Source organism: Phoenix dactylifera, chromosome 4, assembly GCF_009389715.1.
Source record: "Phoenix dactylifera cultivar Barhee BC4 chromosome 4, palm_55x_up_171113_PBpolish2nd_filt_p, whole genome shotgun sequence".
NCBI lineage: Eukaryota > Viridiplantae > Streptophyta > Magnoliopsida > Arecales > Arecaceae > Phoenix > Phoenix dactylifera.
This window is the reverse complement of record NC_052395.1, coordinates 14,754,555-14,776,065: the sequence shown is the minus strand read 5'-3', so window position 1 is coordinate 14,776,065 and position 21,511 is coordinate 14,754,555. Positions and strand designations below refer to the sequence as shown.

At 37.8% G+C, this 21,511-nt stretch overlaps 1 protein-coding gene across 1 annotated transcript; it reads left to right on the top strand.

Annotated features, from left to right (window-relative positions):
• Nucleotides 1-3,016: 3,016 nt before the first annotated feature.
• Nucleotides 3,017-9,259, top strand: LOC103696796 (proline-rich receptor-like protein kinase PERK8). The gene is made up of 8 exons (XM_008778514.4): nt 3,017-4,732; nt 4,956-5,357; nt 5,502-5,588; nt 5,707-5,777; nt 5,874-5,950; nt 6,062-6,209; nt 8,681-8,842; nt 8,929-9,259. The coding sequence occupies exons 1-8, from the start codon at nt 3,670-3,672 to the stop codon at nt 9,115-9,117; spliced, it is 2,199 nt and encodes a 732-aa protein (XP_008776736.3). The 5' UTR covers nt 3,017-3,669; the 3' UTR covers nt 9,118-9,259.
• Nucleotides 9,260-21,511: the final 12,252 nt, after the last annotated feature.

The window sequence follows — 21,511 nt, the reverse complement described above, 5'->3', positions numbered from 1 at the left end:
GCTTTTGGAGGGCCAGAAAGCACTTTCTGGCCCTCCAAAAGTACTTTTAGATGAAAAACTGTGTTTGGTAAATTTTTCAAAAAGCTGTTTCAGCTTTTGCGGGAAGCTGAAAACAGCTTTTGGGAGGAAGCTCCAATTTGAAGCTTTTGGGAGGAAGCTGTTTCAGCTTTTTCGGAAAGCTGTATTTTTGACAAAAATGTCCATATTAAAATAACATAATTTTATAGTTTGTCCCTTTATAAACCTAAAAATCTGCTGGAGCCAAGAACCCTAGCCGTCAGACTCCCTTCCGTAAGAAAAGGTATTTTTCTTTTCAATTTTTGTATGCATTTCTTGAACCACATTTTAGAAAAAAAAAATTTTAATCCTTATCCATACCTTCCAAAATCAATCTATTTTTTTTTTCATCAACCTCGCGGCCCACGCTGAGGTCCTCCCCGAGCGTGGACCACGAAGAAGAGCCCCTGGACCGTGGAAAATTATTTTATAAAAAATTATGAAAAATTATTATGGAAAATTATTTTATACTAATAATTATAATATTTTATACCTTTATTTTTTGTATTATACTATAAATATAATATCATATTATATTATATCATAATACATTAATATGCTATGTTAAATAATTTAATATTATGTTATATTATGGAAAATTAATTTATACTAATAATTATAATATTTTATACCTTTATTTTTGTATTATACTATAAATATAATATCATGTTATATTATATCATAATACATTAATATGTTATGTTAAATAATTTAATATTATGTTATATTATGAAAAATTAATTTATACTAATAATTATAATATTTTATACCTTTATTATTGTATTATACTATAAAAATTATATTATATTACATTACATTATAATACATTAATATGTTATTTGAAATAATTTAATATTATGTTATATTATGGAAAATTAATTTATAATAATAATTATAATATTTTATACCTTTATTATTGTATTATACTATAAATATTATATTATATTACATTACATTATAATACATTAATATGTTATTTTAAATAATTTAATATTATGTTATATTATGAGAAATTAATTTATACTAATAATTATAATACTTCATACTTTTATTATTGTATTATACTATAAATATAATATATATTACATTATATCATAATATATTAATATGTTATGTTAAATAATTTAATATTATGTTATATTTCCAAATATTAATTTACTCTAATAATTATATTACTATTATGCTATATTAACATAATATTATTTTATATTACAATAATATTATACTATATCATATATTTATGTATTAATTTATGTTATGTTTTATTATGTTCTGTTGTATAATACTATGGAATGTCCTTTATGGTAATTTTGTCATACAAAAGTACTTTCTCAGTTTGTTTACCAAACACAAAACAAAGTACCACAGCACTTTACGAATGTAGTTACCAAACAGCAAACAGCTTTTTATAACAGCTCTACTTGAGACAGCTCTACTTCCAACAGCTCTACTTCCAACAGCTCTACTGCCAGCAGCTCCCCCAAACAGGGCCCAAGTCTACCCAGCAAAAACAAATCCGCCACCTACGTCGCAATCTGCGGAACCGTGTCCGTTTGTGCGGACGCTGACGTGGCAGTGGCACCGAAGCGATTCACCATGCACTCTGGTTTTATGGACATCGGCTATATATTTTATGGGTCTTCAATATCTATAAAACTTAAGAAATTTATATAATATTTTTTGACGATTCTTTGAGCTAAAGTCTAAAATTGGTATAAGAATGTGTTCAGGATTTATATGGGCTAAAAAATACTGTAGCACAAATTTATTTATAATGACCACGAGCTGATCATGAGGTTTGTAATTAGATTTCTAATATTTATGATTAATTTTGAATGAATTTGAACTTTTAATTAGACGAGGATGTTAGAACTTAAACGAAGGAATGTAATGAAGTGTTAAGTAATCCAAATAATATCCTTAAATCAATTTTGGAAGATATCTTGGGTTGTTATGATAAACTTATGCATGCCGAGTAATTAAGCAAGAAATCATTATAACAAACATCTCATAAATAATTTTGGCAGACAACAAACCTATGCTTGTTTGTTATGCCAATGTAGCTTGTTGCATCAAACATCTTATAAATTATTTTGGCATACAATCAGCATCTACACCTATCTCTTTTTATTTTATGGACACATACACCATCTCCCAGAAATGATTTGTGATATTAAATCCTATTAAAAATTTCAAAATGTCATACCATGTACATCTATCAATCTTGCTAATTTCTAAATTATAATTTTAGATGGAATTTGGAGCTGATAGTTGGCATAATTAGGTAAGACCCTTCCCAACCAACTCGAAAAATAAGATGAGTTGGCATGCCTAAACTCAGTCATGCATCAAGACTTCTGAAAAATAAAAAAAAAACAATTATTAAACGCAAGTTCTTGGTATTTAATGTGTTCAGGCCATGGTGGGGACTGGCTCAACTGTGTGTGTGTTGTTTTTTATAACTCCGCATTTCATTGACAAAGATGAAACGGGCAAGAAATAGCTTTATGGTGTAGTAACTAATCACCACTGGGCAAGAAATAGGTTAATACTACGAGAGACAAATGAGTCTATACTTATCTCAGAACCTTATGTGTCTATAAAGCGATATACGAAGTATAAGAAAAATGGATCCCTCATCTCTCTCTCTCTCTCTCTCTCTCTCTATATATATATATATATATATATATATATATGGATGGATGTATGTATGTATGTATCCATCTGTGACACCGTGTGTGTAATTTTTGACCTCACAACGTCAACGGTTGGTTCAATTTTCCGTTCAGTGGAACGGACCATCACTCAAAGCCTTGGCCATGTTACCTTCCAAAGCATCGTGAGACCACGATGCTCTGCGTAAAATAAAAAATAGTTTTGAGTATGTAACCCGGTGCAGGTCCAGCCAACCAAATATTCACCAAAGAAAAATAAAAAAGAAAGCACCATGGAGGACGACGAGAGGGTAAAGTGGGTCTCTTGTCCAGTTTCGGGGAATCTGGTTTTTTTATTATTAATATTATTATTGGCTATTGTTGGTTTGTAGTGTCACATGAATGCTGCATCTGTTGATATAAGCATCGTAGTATTTAATACAAATTTCAACAATTTTATGATCCGATTTCTGCTTGGTTTGAAGTTTAGGCATGTTGTTTGTTGTTGTGGCCGTGCAAGCATAAAGATTTCTGTGGTCCTGAAGTGGTTTGTCTGTTCATAATTGGCTTGGAGAGCTTGGCTTTGTTATTTTCTTTTTAGTAGATAGAGATTTTGGGATTCTGTTCAGTGAAAGACTGCATCGTTTCAAACTTTTGGAGATTTGAGCCTTCATAAAGTTCCACTTTTCTTCTTCTCCCAAGAGAGGAATTTTAAAGCTTCTCGTCAAGATTAGAGATACATGTACTAATGTGGGTGATGACTGCACTGCTGCTTTTTGTGGTCAGAAGTCAGACCTTCTTGGAGTCTTTTGCAACCTGTTAAAGTTGGGAGATTGGAGAAATCTTATTTTTGGAGAAGAATGCAGGTCTCAGCCATTCCCTCTTGAGTTCTATGAAGCTCTTCTTTGGTTCTAGTAAGGAGTTAGAAGAGCTTTGAAATTAGGTAGCATAGGTGATCATGTCAGTTTACACTGTTCCTTCTAATTTAGCGCCTTCACCACTCCTGTCTATTGCTGATTCACCACCACCAGCATCATCCTCCCTTTCTCCTCCTCCAACTTCTCCACCCCAAGCTCAGCCCGGCGCCGACTCCAATGCACCTCCCCTTTCGTCCCCTCAGCCGCCACCGCCGCCTCTTCCAACCGCACCGCCGCCAGCTTCTCAACCACCTCCAGCCTCGCCGCCCCCACCATCTGCCACTCCCCCTCCTCCAGTGTCCTATTCTCCACCACCTCATGCAATGCCACCTCCACCACCTCCCATCAGTCCTTCTCCAAACGCCTCTTCCCCAGCTCCTACATACTCATCACCTCCGCCTCCCTCCATACATATCCCATCGCCATTATCGCCTTCGCCGACTCCTCCTTCTCCATCACCTGCCCATTCTAAACCACCACCACCACCATCACCATTGGATAAACCACCTGCGAATCCATCCCCGCCGCCACCGTCAGCCGAACCGCCAATATATTCTTCCCTGCCACCGCCATTGGCTAGACCACCTAAAAGTTCACCTCCACCACCAGTTTTATCACCCCCTCCCCCTTCGGAGCCTCAAATTCCACCTATCAGTCCCGCAGCTCCACCACCTAAAAGCCAATCAACACCTCCTCCTCCTCCTCCTGCTGCTGCTTCACCTCCTCCGAGCAATTCGTCTGGAAGTACAACTCCCTCTGCTCCAGATATACCCTCTCCTACCACCCCTACCAGTCCTCCACCCTCACCTTCACCCTCTCATCCACGGGCTGTACCTGCTACTCCAATTAGCCCTGGTACCCCAAATTCACGCCCTCATGCTCAAAGCAACAACTTAGGACTCCGAAATATCCATTCACCCAAAACCAACTCAACTGGCGTCGGAACTGTTGCGGCAATCGCTGTAGCAGGTCTTGTGATGCTTACTTTTGTTGGAGCAGCTGCGTGGTTTGTGAAGAAGCGTAGAAAACCTGATCAGGTCGTACTTACTGTGTATCCTGGAGGCTTTCACATGGTTTCACCGGCTCGACCTTCACCATTGTCAGGTAATTCCTCGAACTACTGTTTTTTTCGCTTCAGATTCTATACCATCATCAATATATAGTTTCTTCATAATCTGCAAGTCATATTTAGACATGTCGCTGCGACATTAGCCATTCGATAGGTGAATCTGTACAAAGCTTTCTCCGGTTAAACTACCAAAAATAATGTCAATTTGCATACTCAGATTTCATTTGTTCGAATCATCAAGTCCGTTTTTCTTGTCAGATTCATCAGATGTGAGATCGCCGATATATCCTCTTGGGAAACACGGTTCTGGAAGCTATCCATTCATGTACTCACCATCGGACGCAGGGTTAGGCAAATTGTGGTTTTCATTCGAAGAGCTATCGGCATTTACGAATGGCTTCTCAACTCAAAATCTTTTGGGTGAAGGTGGATTTGGTTGTGTATTCAAAGGATGCTTACCTGATGGAAGAGAAGTGGCTGTGAAGCAGCTCAAAGTTGGAGGTTCACAGGGGGAGCGTGAATTTAAAGCTGAAGTTGAGATTATTAGCCGTGTACATCATCGCAATCTAGTTTCGCTCATCGGGTACTGTATATCAGAGGATCACAGGTTGCTAGTCTACGACTTTGTACCTAATAATACACTTCATTATCATCTTCATGGTAAGACATTTTTCTTTTGCAGTCGATTGCTTTACATAAACAAAATTATTGATCTCTCTCCAAAACTTCACCTTTTCCTAATAGACATTCAGGGTTTCAGGCCATATGATTTAAGTGCCATTTTGCATTAATTTGTGTTTGCAGGGAAAGGAAGGCCCGTTATGGATTGGGCAACAAGGATTAAGGTTGCTGCTGGGGCAGCTCATGGAATAGCATACCTGCATGAGGATTGTAAATTTCTCCGTCCTAATTTATTATATTTGCCAATGATGGCAGTTTTATCTATACTGTGAAATCAGGAAGTTTCATTTCAGAATTTACACTTCTTTGTTATTATTACTTTTATCAGGTCATCCTCGGATTATTCATAGAGATATAAAGTCCTCAAATATTCTACTTGATAGCAACTTTGAAGCTCAGGTTATCTATAATTTCCTTTCTCTGAACATATAGTATGGCTGCTGCAGCATGATCACCTTTTGTTGAGCTTTTTTTTTTTCAATCCATGTACTCTAGGTATCTGATTTTGGACTTGCGAGGTTGGCTATGGATGCTCAGACTCATGTGACTACACGAGTAATGGGGACCTTTGGGTATGTTAAACATAGGAAATCGGGATATCTGGACAAAATGTTGATCAGAGTATTTCATTGAGGATCCATTTGAATGCGACAATATAAACTAATACAATATCCTCCCTTCAGGTATCTGGCTCCAGAGTATGCATCAACTGGCAAGTTGACCGCTAAATCTGATGTTTATTCTTTTGGGGTTGTTCTTTTAGAGCTCATCACTGCAAGAAAGCCTGTTGATACATCTCAACCTTTGGGAGATGAGAGTCTTGTTGAATGGGTAAGCTCTAAAAGTAAAAAAAATCTTTTTCATGTTATATTTCCATATTCATATTATCGTTAGCTCGGGCAGGTGGCATGTTTGGTAGAGATAATTCATGTTGATAGTAATAAAACATTATCTAGTCAGATATTGTGAATATGAAATGATTGGTCGCATCATTCACGCAAGTGAAGCTTTGCATTATTTAATAAATTTGTTAAACACCAAGACTAGCATCATGAAATCAGGAAACAATTTCAAATCAAGGGTTTAGCCAGCTCATATTTGTAAGGTCGCAATAGTTGTTAACCATTTTATGATTTATAAGCTGATGATATAAATTTGTTCTTTGCTTACTTGAGGGTTCCTTTCAGCAGTTCCTACTCTTGCTCTCTCTTTGTACTTTTCTGTCCTGGTTTGTCCCTTCATATGCACTTCCCCTTTGTTCAGTACACCCCATCTGCATTCCCATCCATCCAGTGCTCCCTTTTATCAGGCAGCAGCGCTATCATAGCAGACATCAAGGAATGCACAGATTCAAAGAAAATAAGTTACCTCACTTGGCAATTATTCTGTCCAATTTAAGACATAATTAAAGATTGTCATGACAACTTTAGAGCATCGAACTAAATTAAGAAAGCATTATGCTGCGTTAATTCCTTGACAGAAACAATGATGCTGAACACCAAGAGAGTTTAACGGACATGATCAGACTGCTAAAACTTCAGATTACTAGCATGTAGCAATACATGAATGTAATTTGGGAGAACTTGGCAGTGTAAGTTACCAGAACTTAAAACTTGTTAGCATGTCAGCTAAGTGAAAATGGGTGTGTATCTCTTAGTTCTAGTAGGATGAAACCAACACGGCCTTATCCTATCAACTTAATTCTATTGCCCTATGTTGCTTTTGCTTCCCGTACAAGGCCTAAACTTCTAATACTAAAAATTATTTAGTGATCATATATTGTTTATTTCCATAAATGTTTCCTTAGTTTCACCTTCATCTTTTTTGTTCCTCCTAGAATTTTCGACGGTCCCCTCTTCATTGGAGATTTCTTAGCCCCACACTCTATTATAGAATGGTTTCTTCTCAATTTCCTTGGATTTAAATCCAAATTGTGGAGTGTATAACCTTGTCTCGAAGGATCGCTTCAATCTATTCTGCTCCAGTTTTCTTTCATGTTTTGATGTGACAATATCTTTGTATAATAGTACCCCCTGTAAGCATATAAATTGCTAATTTCTTGATAATTTGCTTCTGACCTTGTTGTGAATTTCATTTGCCTCATTATAGTATGGGTTCCTTATTGGCTCATTCTGATAGTTCTTTCAAGTTTCCTCAAAAAATGAAGTCGTGTCAAAATCCTAATTCACAAACAACTAAAGTATTTGAGGTCCTTTTGGTATTGTTTTTGTTTTCTGTTTCTGTTTTAAAAATCCAAGAAGAAAATTGAACTAGAGGGAACAAATATATATCATGAAACCACCACCTTGTTTTTTTTAACTTGATTGTGAAATATACTTCAGAACTTCTACCAGCAAAGAGTTATTGCTGTTATGTACCAAAAAAAAGATGTAAAAGAGAGAGTCATTGCTGTCAAAAAATTTAAAATAAAGCAAGGAATGGCAGAAGTTCCCGTGCACATGTTGTCTCCAACAACAGCCTCCATGCAATATTTCACTAATTTGTAGGGAATCAAAAACATAAAAGCAGCAACAACAACAAACAAGCCCTTATTTACCTCTTAACAATTTAAGATACCCTTATTTACTTGTACTTATACAGGATCAAGGAACCAAAAAATACCTTCCGGCTAGCTATTTTAGTTGAGGTTCTGGGTTGTTACAAATAGTATCAAAACAAACTCGGCCCATAGCCTATGGATTAGGAGACACTACAGCATGAGTTCATGGAGGCTAATCATGGGCCGATCGTGGTGCTTGTGATTAGATTTGAACCCTTAGCCCGACGAGAATGTTAGAGTTTGAACGAAGGGAGTATGTGAGGATCCATGCGGGCATGTGTTTAGTCTCACATCAATTATTCGCTGAAGAGATCTTGGATACTTATATAGGACCAAGAAATCTAAAAAATACCTTCCGACTAGCCATTTTGGGTGAGGTCCTAGGTTATTACAAATGGAATTAGAGCAAACTCAGCCCATAACCTATGTAGATTAGGGACCGGTGCAGGCATGTGTTTAGTCTCACATCAGTTATTCGCTGAGTAGATCTTGGATACTTATACAGGATCAAGGAACCCAAATAATACTTTCTGGCTTACCATTTTGGGTGAGGTCTATGGTTATTACACTATTGTTTTGCAGCATCACAAGTCTTGCCTTGATTGAGCTGCTTCCTTGTTCCTCACTTTCATGAGCATCTGATTTCTGTGTGCAACACATTATTATCATATCACTGCTCAAAATGTAGCAAATATCTCAAAGATACTGACGGTGGACTTGGACTGTCTATTCGATCCTTCAGGCTTGGCCATTGCTAGTTCAAGCACTCGAAGATGGAGATTTTGGAGATTTACCTGATCCCAGGCTTGAAAACAATTTTAATGAAGGCGAGATGTTGCGTATGATTGAAGCAGCAGCTGCATGTATTCGTCATTCATCAGCTATGAGGCCTCGAATGACACAGGTAATGTTTAAAAAGTTCTCCTGGACCATCTTATTTGGGGATGCAATATACTTCAAAATATGGCTTAATCTACGCTTCTAACTCAGGTGGTAAGAGCTCTAGATAATTCAGCTGACTTTGATATAAGCAATGGTGTCAGACCGGGTCAAAGTGAAATTATCAATTCAGCACAACAGTCTGAAGAAATTAGAATATTTCAGAGGAGGGGACGTGCAAGCCAGGATTACAGCAGTGAACACAGTCGAGCTAGCTGGAAGAGTATGAGTGAATTGTGAACAAAGTTCCTTTTGCCCTTAACATCATGTTTTTTTCCTTAACTAATTGTTTGTGTAATTATTCTTTCCAACATATTTGGAATGTTGATAAGTTTCCATAATTCTTTCTTAAATTGAATAAATCATTTTTCTCCTTTTGCAAGTCTATGAAAGCCTTCTCTGCATATATTAAGATTTTATGGTTAAGGTCTTGAAGGTGGCAAAGAAGACCATATTTCTAATATATATATACATACTAAATTAAAACAGAAAAAATTGGCTGTTTTGTGGTAGCTTGGAAATTGCTTATTTTGAGCAGATGCATTGCCCATTGGCCAAGCGCCACCATTGATAGAACTGTTGAAATTTAAATCAGATCTGAAAGTCAAAATTCTTCAGAAGGCAAGTTATGTTTTGTAAGTTATGTATAAAAAGGGCTCTCTTGAACAGTGAAAGTGTGAATTTGGTGTTGAAGAATCATGCAAGAGAAACACCTTCATTCCACTCTAAGGATAAGAAGAGACTCCAATGTTTTTTTAATGTAAAGAAGAGAGAGAGAGAGAAAGAAGAGACTCCAATGCTACCTCGCCACCCTTTTCCAACCTCCTGTGCCACATCACTGTTGTCCACAATGTGCTGCAAACTGAAGAAAAAGAAAAGGAGCAACTCTCTCTGATTCCTTTTGTTCAAGCATGGGCAATTAGAGAAGGCAAAAGGAGGAGAGTCCAAGAAGGGAAATGAAAGGTCTTGTTATCAGATACCACCACTGATTCCAGGGTTGATACAGATTCAATTCCTCATGGATTTTTTGGGAAGAGTAGGGCTCACATCCAAGAACTTTTCAGTCTCTGGGGTGCAAGTTGGTCTGGAAGATTCAGATTTGAACCATTCTCTATGTCAGGCATTGATCAAGAAGAATCAGGCTTTACTTAGTCGGACATGACAAAAATTAATTTCAAAATTTAACTTCTTTAACATATGCAGAAACAAAACCTGAATTAAAAGAGAGACCGAGCCTGATACAACCTGATCAAATTATAGGATCGATCAGGGTCGAATTCATAGCGGCGAGAAGTGGATCTTTATTTCCAGAAGATCTAAGGACCGAGGGAGAAATGGCCTCAAGACTTCTTTTTCCCACTTCTCCTGTAAGGACTCATATTGTTGGGCCTGGGCCGGTTAATGGGCCACAACACATGCTTGGCACATGTCGCAGGGAGGAAGACTTCCGGGAGCCTTTCTCTTCTCCGGTTTCGATTCCTCCCTCCGATTCTGCCTGAAGGAGGAGTCGAAGGGGACCAAATCCAACCTTCTTTGAGTCTATTTTTATCTATAAAAGGACGTCTCTCCCTCTCCTTTGACATCAACTTTAAGAGTTCTTCCATTGAGGCATAAGACTAAGTAATCCGAGGGAGGTACTTGGGGTTTTTGCCGTCAATCCGACCAGAGTAGCTCGCTGGAGGCAAGGTAAGCTTTCTCCCGCCGTTCTCCAGTTTTCGGGGCTACCGATTCCCCCTAAATCCGGCCGGCAAGTCGCTGGATTGGTGATAAATAGGGACTCCCTCGTTTCGATTTCCTTCCTCCCATTTCGGCCGGCCGTCATCGGGCATGGCATGCCGCCGGAACTGTATGGCCATCGACTGCTAGGATCGCCAGCCACGAGCGGCTGCTGCCACCGAGCATCCTCCTTCATTCGAGAAGGGAGAGAAAGCCTCACGGTTCTTCTAGTTTCTCTCTCCTCTCTCTAGCCTCTGCTTTCTGTTTCTCTCTTCCTTCCCCTTCCTTTTTCTCTCCATCTTAGTCTTCTGGATAGTCAGCAAAGAGATAAGAATACTTGTACACCAACCTGCATGAGTATAAATGTTTTGTATATATACGTGTATGATATGCTAATAATCAAGATAAGTAAAAAGTAAGAATAGTTTTATGATAATTTCTGCATTAAATCATGCTTTGATCATATGTGCTTATGATTGATAGTATAATGAATGCATATATAAGTAACCGAGCTAATGGACATAGTGCTCTGAACTAACTATGTTATATTGATTGCTCCGTCTTGGGTGAGAAATGTGACCGTGCTTAATCTAAAGCCGGAAATAAAAAAAATCATGTGTGAATGTGAACTTGATTGAATAAACAACAACTTTGGCTGATCTCGTTATCATTGGTTGCTTCATCACAAGCCGAAAAATGTGACACTATCGAAGGCCCCGTCATAGGCTGGAATGTGATACCATTGAAGGCCCATCATAGGCTAGGAATATGATACTATCAGTTGCCTTGTCATAGGTTGGAAACGTGACACCTATTGATAGCTTCGTCATGAGCAAAAAATATAACTGGAATTTGGCCCAAAGTCGAAAAGATAATTGATTTTGTATCCGAATCAAGTTAAAAAGGAATGAAATGAAGAAGCATTGGAAACACTATTAAAAAATTATGAGATATCTTATGATATATCACTCGAGTGGCTAGATTTCTATTGATATTTGATGTACATATGTATACTATTTATTCGAGTATTATTGATAGTCATTTTGTGATTTCATGATATATATAATAATTTCTTTCTGTTTTTAAACTTATATTTTTGTGTTGGCAAGGATGTATGGGGATTTTTACTGGGCTGTAAAGCTCACACTATCTCTTTCCTTTTTTTCAAGGTCGCAGGATGCATAATTCTAGATGGGTTGGTTATGGAGTTCGAGCATCAGAGTTATTAGCCAGTCAGTTTATTTTTCAATACCGATGAATATTTAAAAATTTTGAATTGAACTAGTTTGATTATTTGGATATAATAAATTTATTTATTTGAATTAATTAATTAATTATTAAGTTATTAGATTTTTTTTTTATTCATCTTAGGCCTTGCATGATCTTTAGGGTATTACTCTTGGGCTCATGCAGCTGTGTCATATGGCTGACCCAGGTGATCAGATTTGGGGCGTGGCAGATATGGCTCGGCTTATTTCTAGCCCTAGTACATGCTCAGATTTCAACATGGGCCTGAAAAAGTTGGTCCCAAATTATCATTTATGGCCTTGTTTCTCCTCCTCCATTTCTCTGTTCTTATGTCTCTACAAACTGTGCATACCCATAATCATTCATTCCAGAAGCCTCATCATTTTGTGGAAAAAATTGCACCTTTTTCTCAGCACCAAAGATATCCATTCTATTGTAGTAGCCAACTTAACGTATCAAATGGATGAAGAGTTGCTATTGTTTGAATTATCACACGCATGGTACTAGGCTGTCATAACTTCTTTCCTTATATATGGAACTAATACCAATATATGTTTTGAATGAGAGCTAAGCTTAAATCTATATCCAGAATTAGCGTCCTCTTTTACTCCAGCCTTGCAACTCGGCAAGACAAGAGGCTTTGCTCAGGCACACCTCTCTCTCATGCCTTTCTTTGTCCCGCGAAGGCTTTGCTATTGTTTGAATTACTACCCGCTGCTGAGAGATATTCGGGCTATGATTTGTGGTGGGATAGTGCTCCAGGCGAAGCACGTGTTTAGAGAGACCAATGGTGCTGCAGATTGGGTGGCCTCTTTTGTTGCCGACCACTCGGAGGAACCACCTCTGGGTTGGTGAGGTGGAGTTGCCCAGCGCACTTCGTGATGTACTGTTTTTTGATTTTCTGTATTGTATTTGTACACGTTATGTATGATACTTCCGCTTTCAGCAACCAAAAAAAAAAGAATAAAGAGTCGGTAACTCATTTGCTGAATAACAAACACCCTCGGTCTTTAGGCCGCAAATTCTGGAGGACCAAGCAGGAGATCTAACATTGAAGGGCCAATATCTGACTGGTATATTCTTTTCTATGAGACCTTAGGCTGCAAATTATGGATACCAAGTTGATGAAGAGCTGCTGATCTGTCTTGAAACATGCCATCTAAATAATCTATTCTTTTATTTGATAATCTCCAAATATTTTTGAAAATACATTGAAATAGGTTAAGTTTCAAAAGCTATGAAGTATACTCGTTAAACGCATTTTTTCTACATTAGGAACACTTAATTTAATAATATCTCTATCAACATAATATTTACAAACTCTGCCATGTTATTATAACTTTTAAATACAAAAAAAAGAAGAGCAGTTTACCAACTTTTTGGTTTTTCCTATGGTTGTGCTAGGTATTCTGCAGCTTTAATGTGGACAAGCACTGGGACCAACTGAATAGTATAGACAAAATGTATAGAGAAACCTCACCCTCAAAAACACTAAACATAAGCACTACGAGCATACATAATAATACCACAAATCCTCAAAAGATTCAAAACTCAATAACCAACAAAGCAACTTGACTAAGGCACCATCAAATATGATTAAGTGATCAAGTGAATTCAATTTTGCTCTCCAATGAAAATTTTTGGCCAGCACCCATCTTGAAATTGGCCATCGAAATGCCAACGTAGTTCCCTAATATTTGAAAAAAATATTTTTGGAACGAGAAGGTAACTGAATATGCCTGAACCACAGCGGTCCGTGCTTTTTTACCGGTTCACCTGTCCTGCTATGGAGGCATCATTTACAAACTAAAGATCACAAAAGTGTAATTTTTTGGTCAATAGATGGTTCGCAATGAAAAAATTAGATATGCCAGTATGAGACATGAAAAAATAATACGGAAAGAAGGTGAATATGAAAACATCTTTTACATGGCAAGTAAACATCCATAGCATTGTGTTACCCTGAGCAATTAAAATAAAAATAAATGCATGCAACATCAATTGCATAAAATTAAAAACAATAAGATGACAGTTTTGCCCTTAGATATGACAATGAAGATAGGTCGTATTGTGGCTTTTTTTTTTTTTTTTTTCTCGACAACATTTTTCTTGCTCAGAAACTGGTTTAGATTTTGTTCTAAGAACAAACTATATTGGATTCGTCCATATTTTCTTCTCTTCCGTGGGCTTTCTAATGCTCTTTTTAATGATTAACTTTGGTTTAATGTTCATCTTTACAATTTCAATAAATCGAATTGGACCTCGACCTAATTATTATTCTTAAAAAATTAGCATAGAAAAAAAAGGAAGATACCTATAACACTCATTAGATGCTTCAAATAAGCATAATGCAACCAATAAGCTCTATCCCCATCATCTAGGTAGGTCTTTTATTCACCATACGTTGAGCTATTTGCTTGAGCATACATGACCTATTCTTTATAGTGAATGACCATAGATATCAGATTGCTATAATAAATCAAAATTTATAAATATTCTAAAAAATATTTTTTAAAAATTAAAAAATATTAAAAGATAAAGGCTAATACTTTTGTATAACACAAATGATGATTTGGGCTAAGATCTCAGCATGCCTCGAAAACCCTTGTGGTATAATCCTTTGCTTATGGACTTGTTTTAAAAAAAAAATATTAAATCTGTTGGGGGGAAACATAGACCACCCCACAAGTATAATTAAAGCATCCAAATCTGACAGCAAGCCTGAGCTCATCATGCAGGCCAAGCCGAGCTCAGAAGGCCGAGCCGAGCTCATCATGCGAGCCGAGCTCATCATGCAGGCCGAGCCGAGCTCATCATGCGAGCCGAGCTCAGAAGGCCGAGCAGAGCTCATCATGCAAGCCGAGCTCAGAAGGCCGAGTAGAGCTCATCATGCAGGCCGAGCTCAGAAAGCCGAGCCGAGCTCAGAAGACGGAGCCGAGCTCATCATGCAGGCCGAGCCAAGCTCAGAAGACCGAGCCGAGCTTATCATGCAAGCCGAGCCGAGCTCAGAAGACCGAGCCGAGCTCAACATGCAGGCCGAGCCAAGCTCAGAAGACCGAGCCGAGCTTATCATGCAAGCCGAGCCGAGCTCAGAAGACCGAGCCGAGCTCAACATGCAGGCCGAGCCGAGCTCACAAGGCCAAGTTGACCTCAAAAGGCCGACCTCGTTGACCACATGCTGCGGCCATGCCCTCCTACCGTCGTCGACAATTAATGCGCATCCCTCCACGGCAAGCAGTTGAACTATTTCGCCACGTCTGATCAGCCACGACAACTCACTGACTCCAGTCTAATCTCCCACAATACTGAATCAATGCATACGATCGTGTTCAATTATGACAAGAAAGAACCACTTGCCCCGTCACTTCACAGGTAATACAATACTCCTCTATAAAAGGTGGGACACTGGAAAAACCCAAGAGAAGAAAGAAAAAAGATCTCCTCCCTCCCACTACACATTAGCCCCCTCTGACTTAAGCATCGGAGGGCCGGCGCCGGAAACCCCGGCCACCGGCTTCTTGCAGGTCTCCCGGAGGATGCCGCCCGCCGACGGACCACCGCCACCTGCCGTTCCAGCACCGGAGCTCCTCCTCCTCAGCCGAAATCCACCTCTGGATCCAATTCCCAGCAACAAAATCAACCAAAAAAAAAAAATAGAAGCAAAAATTTCTCGAATGAAACAGAAATGGATCGCTATCGTCCCTTATTACGTTAAAAAAAAGACACAAAACTTGAGAGGTCAAATCATCTCTTATCCAAGGACAATAAGTTTCACAGATCACAGCAGAAAAAAACAACAACGTACGTTCACACGCACCAATCTGAGGCAATTTAGAGGCTCCCCCCCGACATTCTCGTGGAACCAAACACCGCTCCTTTCCAGGTGTCTCCAAATGGTGGCTTTAGAACATCCTCCAGTCCTTCGTGAGCTGTGTGACCTGTGACTCCTTCCTGCTTCTGTCTTCAGCTGAATGCAATGCCAAGAGAAGCAGAGCTGTTTCGGCGCCCGTTCCCGGAACATTCCACTGATATTTTCGCATACTGATGATCTTGGTTGCAGCGTAGTTTCTTTATTCTTCCCCCTTTTTTTCCCCCATTTTTGGCATCTTGCTCTCGGACTTGTTTAGGTGCGTCGGCCATTGAACAAGTTGGCCATTTGTGTTCCCCTAATAGTTGGTATCTCCACTAGATATAGCGATTGAGACTGTTTGAGATAGCAAGGAAGAGAGAAACTCACAACTTTAATTAACAAACTCAACTAGTAGTTGGGGAAATTTTTATTGTACCCAAATAGGGACAGTAAGACCATTGAATTGGGAAGTAATTTTGCTTGGTTTAAGGATATTTGCATTACGCCGAAGCATTTTTTTTTTTTTTTTTTGCGTCTTCAAGTTAACATAAGATGCGAGGATGAGTCCCATCCATCGCCACCTTAGCCTTAAGTCATGCAAATGATATGAATGGGCCCAATAGGTCAATGGGCGACCCTATAACTCAATATATCCACATCGGCACAACCAACCTATTAGGCTATTAGATCTAGGTAATTGGGGCACCTTGAACTCTCTCTAGGAGAACATCATGTTGGAAACTCAATTCTACTATAATATAAGGGCGTACCTATCACTACTGCTGCTGTTGCTGTTGCTCCAACTATTCATAATAATAACTTGCGGTATTTTTCTACTAATGCAAACTCTATTTTTTTATTAATTTTGCACTAATGTTTGGGAATTCCGACTGAAACTTAGATAAATGTCTCCTTGACGCTAAAGTTTGACAAGCAACCCCTAATGTCCTTGATATTATAATGTCCATCTTTACTTAAATTCATGAAGTCCATATGTTAAACCTAACCCAAATTTATAGCCCTATTACCCATTCCCCATAGTGGCCAGTTCACTGGCCCAAAAAATTCAAATGTTGGTTTATAATCCAGTACTATGCCGTTTCATATCTTTGGACTATTGTTTAAAGTTACTGATTGCATCTAAACTATTAGCTCAAGAATAAGCATTGTTAAAATTAGACATAAGAGCCCTATAGCTAATTGTAAGGATATATGTTTTTGATTGTTTTGCTTCTCTTTTTTTTTTTAAGGTCAACTCTCTTTCTCTCACACACACATATAATCAAGTTGGGTCTTGGATAAGCCTAAGCTCAAGCCTCTTTTGGATTTAAATTCAAACCCACAATCCAACCAAATAAATTATCAAACTCATTTTCAAAGATTTAGAATTAAGTTCGATCAGTCCAGTTAACAGGCTATCGACCTTATCATCACCTGTACTTGCTTAAATGCAACTCTAGGTTCCCTCTAAATATTTAGAGGATATCAACTTTATATGACATGGCAGTTATGTCTAGTGTTATAGCCAAGACTGTACTCCAGACAATGGATTAAAGGATCATGTTTCATCAATTTTGATTTCCTTTATCCAACAACCAAACATTCCTACGGTTGCTTTCAGTAGTAGGTCTTCAAAAGAGTCTTAAAGTTAGCATGAAAATGGTATTAGAATGATGAAGACAGAGTAATGCACTGCTTGCCCAGGTCTATCCAGCCAGGCCCGTTAAGTTTGTATTTAGTGAGATTACATAAGACGGAGATTAATCTGTCTTTTTTCCGCTTAGAGGGACGTTAAACTTTGGCAGTACACATGTTCAATACTATTAAGTTGGTCATTTTGAGGATACTAAACTAATACTAATCTCCTTTTCTTCCAATTTGCACTTAAACTAATCCACATCCCTATCTTGAGTTGTTCTCCACTCAATTCCGGGGTCCCTTCTATTTGGCTTTGCATGCATCATGTGGAATGTACGTGTAATATTGAACCACATATATACCCAAGTCTCTCTCTCTCTCTCTCTCTCACGCATACACAAGAGACATATAGCAATGGAAACGACCAAGAAATTGTTTGACTCAAGAATCAGCATAGTTCTGTAGCAATGATAAATAGGGCCACCAAAAAAATTAAACTTCTTGTCTAGATCTCACACCTACTCTTATTAGTCATTTGGATTTGAATATCCTATCTATCAATAAACAAATCAATGGAGGACAAGTTCCACAGCAGCATTGGTCAAATGAGCTCTGTTAAGTCACATGTATCCTTGCTAATTAATAGTCAAAATACTGACATCCATGTGAGATCTGCAAACTAATTTGCTGACAAATTCTCAAATCAAGAATGTAAGCTCAAACAACTGAATCTACGCCAGAAAAAACTAAGTTGTACGATGATGATCGTTAATAAAGATTAACAAGTATGAAGTTTGTCCAATAACATATATTCTGCTAGAAGAAATTTAGGCTGTGATCTCAAAGAATCCTATACCTTGTTTTTATCATCAAAATAAGGCATATACGGCAGGGACTACGAAACTTCGAAAAGATATATTTATTAAGTACTAGAAATTACTATAAATTCATCATCCCTCAAACTACCTCCTGTGCGTTTCCTTTTGCTCTCTCTGGTCTCTACTGTTGGTCTCTACATGCCACATATAACCCCAAAGACAAGGCATTTAAGTGATAGGTAGAACATGATGCACAATTTAGTCCAGAAATGTTCTCGTAATCCTTGCAATGTTCACCAAAAAATTTCATGGTCAGAAGTCCAGAAATGCACTCAAATGGTATCAAGAAAATGTACTGATTGAAGCCTAAAAGAGCCCCCAACAACAACAACAACAACACAAAGGCCAAAAGAGCATCCTCTAAATGAAAAAATTCTCGTAGATCCCTTTAACATATATAATAGCTATGAAAAGAAACATAAATGTTTGAGAGTGAGATTTGAAAGTACTTTGGTGCACCTATACTGCATCAGGCCCGCCTCTTGCCATGCAGGGACCGTAGTATATAGTCATTTGTAAATTATTGCAGGTGAAGTACAGTTGAAGGCATTCGTCGTCAAGTGCTCTTAGCGTGAGGACTGAAAAGTTCCATTCGAGTTTGGACTAGTGCCCAAGGACTGTAAGGACTTCTTTCTAGAGTATGCTTGGGGAGCTTCATAAAATGCACAAAACTAGTTGTTTAATGATTAAGGTACCTAATGAGTTAATTGGTAAAACGCAAACGAAGAAAAGAAGACACCACTGTTCATTTGGGTGGCGAAATCATTTTCTTTTAATTAAATCATGACCAACATGGTGTTTATATGCCTAAAAACCTGCTTGACAATCTAATGAAACAATGCACGCAAGTAAAAACATCAACTAATTAAATAGGAAACAAAGTTGATTAGTAAAAACGTTGCTCATTAGATGTCTCTTTTTATAGATGCCCGATATAAAAGTTTAGCTTTATACTCGAGAGACCTTTCCGAGACCTGCAAGGTGATAGTGTTGGAATCTTTTCTTCAAAATTTGATGTTTTATGAACTAGGAGATGGACTAAAATATTCGTCTAGCTATTAAATTTTGAATTATGATCGTGGCCAAGGCTTTAATATTTTAAGATGCATATATGAGATATATCACTTAATCCTTTTCTTGATCTATCCTCACCTTCTATATCATTAATTTTTTTTACATTATCTTTTTTCTTTATTGTGTTCATGACATGTAAAATCCAACACCCACGAAATATTTTCATCAAATCTTACAGCAAACTACACAAAATACCATGGATTTAGCAAGGCATTTCAGAAATTATATTCATGCCGCACAAAAACAAATTGTTGGATCATACTTCTTCAAATGTTTTATATTTGATGAGAAATTTACTTCCATTCAAAAAGGAAAATGCTTTGCATACCCTTTTGCCTACTCCGACTTGATTTTTTGCGAACCACTAGGGATAAAATGTGCAATAAAACCCTTCATGAGCCACCTATCCTGCATATTGCATACTAAAACCCAGTTTGGTGCTCATTCCAAGTATGGCAAGCAATACTCAGTTCAAAAAAGAAAAGATAATGGATAGCATTTTTCTTGGTTGCCCACATGATTTTATGGAAAATAAATCTAGCACCTAGTTAACGGGCTGGGAGACACAAAGATAGCATGAGTTCACTCGTGTTTTTGTACCCATGCTCCATTATAGACACAGATACGCGGTTTAAATGATGCATCCATAGATGGCTAATAAAGAAAGCGAATGGCCTCTTCACCAACTTATACCTCTTCTGTAGAGAAATCGTCGCCTAGGGTTCATAGAAATGCATATGTTCTTTCTGATGCAAAATTCCTAGCCATAATCATACCAATTCCTAGCTATACGTTTAGTACTCTTAATTATCCTCTTATTCTCTTCTTTCTTTGTTCCCATGCACATCATTGTTATACTAACATTACTATGACTATATGATGGCCATGATCAACTATTATGGGCTACTATTATTAATAGATCATTATGTGGCTAAAATATCCAAGACTGCGCCGTAACAGCCATATTGGCTTTATAACAGCATGTGAGGTAGTCCATATCTTCTGTTTATATTAATCTAATTGGATGAAGCACTTCACTTCCTCCATTTTTCTTCAAAAAAAAAAAAAAAACAGCATATGACAGCAATAGCAGCAAAATAATTAAAGTATCGATATCATATATTTAACTTATCTAATTAAAATAATTTTATCTTAGCATAAAAAAAACATGTCTGAAAAATCAACAAAAAAAAATGATATTAATTAACTTTTGTGACAATGACAATGCCATATAAGCTTTTATTACTATTATATATTTTCATGTAATGATCATAATGTATATGCAGCATCATTATTTAATAGTGTAACTAATTAAATTCATGGAACTACTATCATTGTGATTGCCTAAACCATGATGCATGAACGAATCAAACTACAAGTGCCTTTTTGCATGAATCACCAATACAAAATGTATGATTCCTTTTCTTCTTTTTTTTTGTTAAACAAACTGCTTTACCGAGCGCTTGAATAAATACATCCAATCTAACATATATCTCGAACATAAATCGGTAATGTATGTGGTCTTCATTCACCCCCCCATCTTGCTCAACAGGAAACTACAAACCAAGGGCACATGGGGCTTTGATGCCCTATGGCTTCTAGTAGGCCGATTCATATTATTGGCTGCAAGCTGGAAAATGTGGTGACAAGAGTGCGGTGGGTGAGGCTCTGCAATGTGTGTGTGTGTATATATATATAGCTCCTTTTCAACGCGTTTTCGACCTTTTGGGATTCTTCTTTCCCTGGATAACAGCAGGCAACAACGCTAAAGGAAGTGGCGTCGCCAAAACACGCGGACCCACAAAACAGATGAGAGGAGGGTCACTATCTTTGTGGCCATGGGGTCTTTCAATTTGACCATTGTAAAACTTTGTGTGTTATATGTTTCATACTAGCTTATCTGAATAGTTTGTGTAATATCCGGGCCCAATCCTAACTAGGCATAATACTTTTAGGCATAATATATGAGTATTTGGGCCATGTCACTAAATGAACCAACTTGGGTCCATAGTTGGCAGCCCATGCTACAAGATGAAGTGACGGGCCCCAGCTGGTCAGTAGGAAGAAGGCTAGCTATTGAGCTCCCGTTCAAAGAAGAGGGGGAGGGTGACACCTCAACCCTCTTCTCATGCTTAAGTCCGGGTATTTAAGTACTCAGTAAACCTACTGTTCTTAAACCCTTATTATTGAACCCTCTTCTTCCTCAGAAACCCCTGGAGCCTTGAGCTAA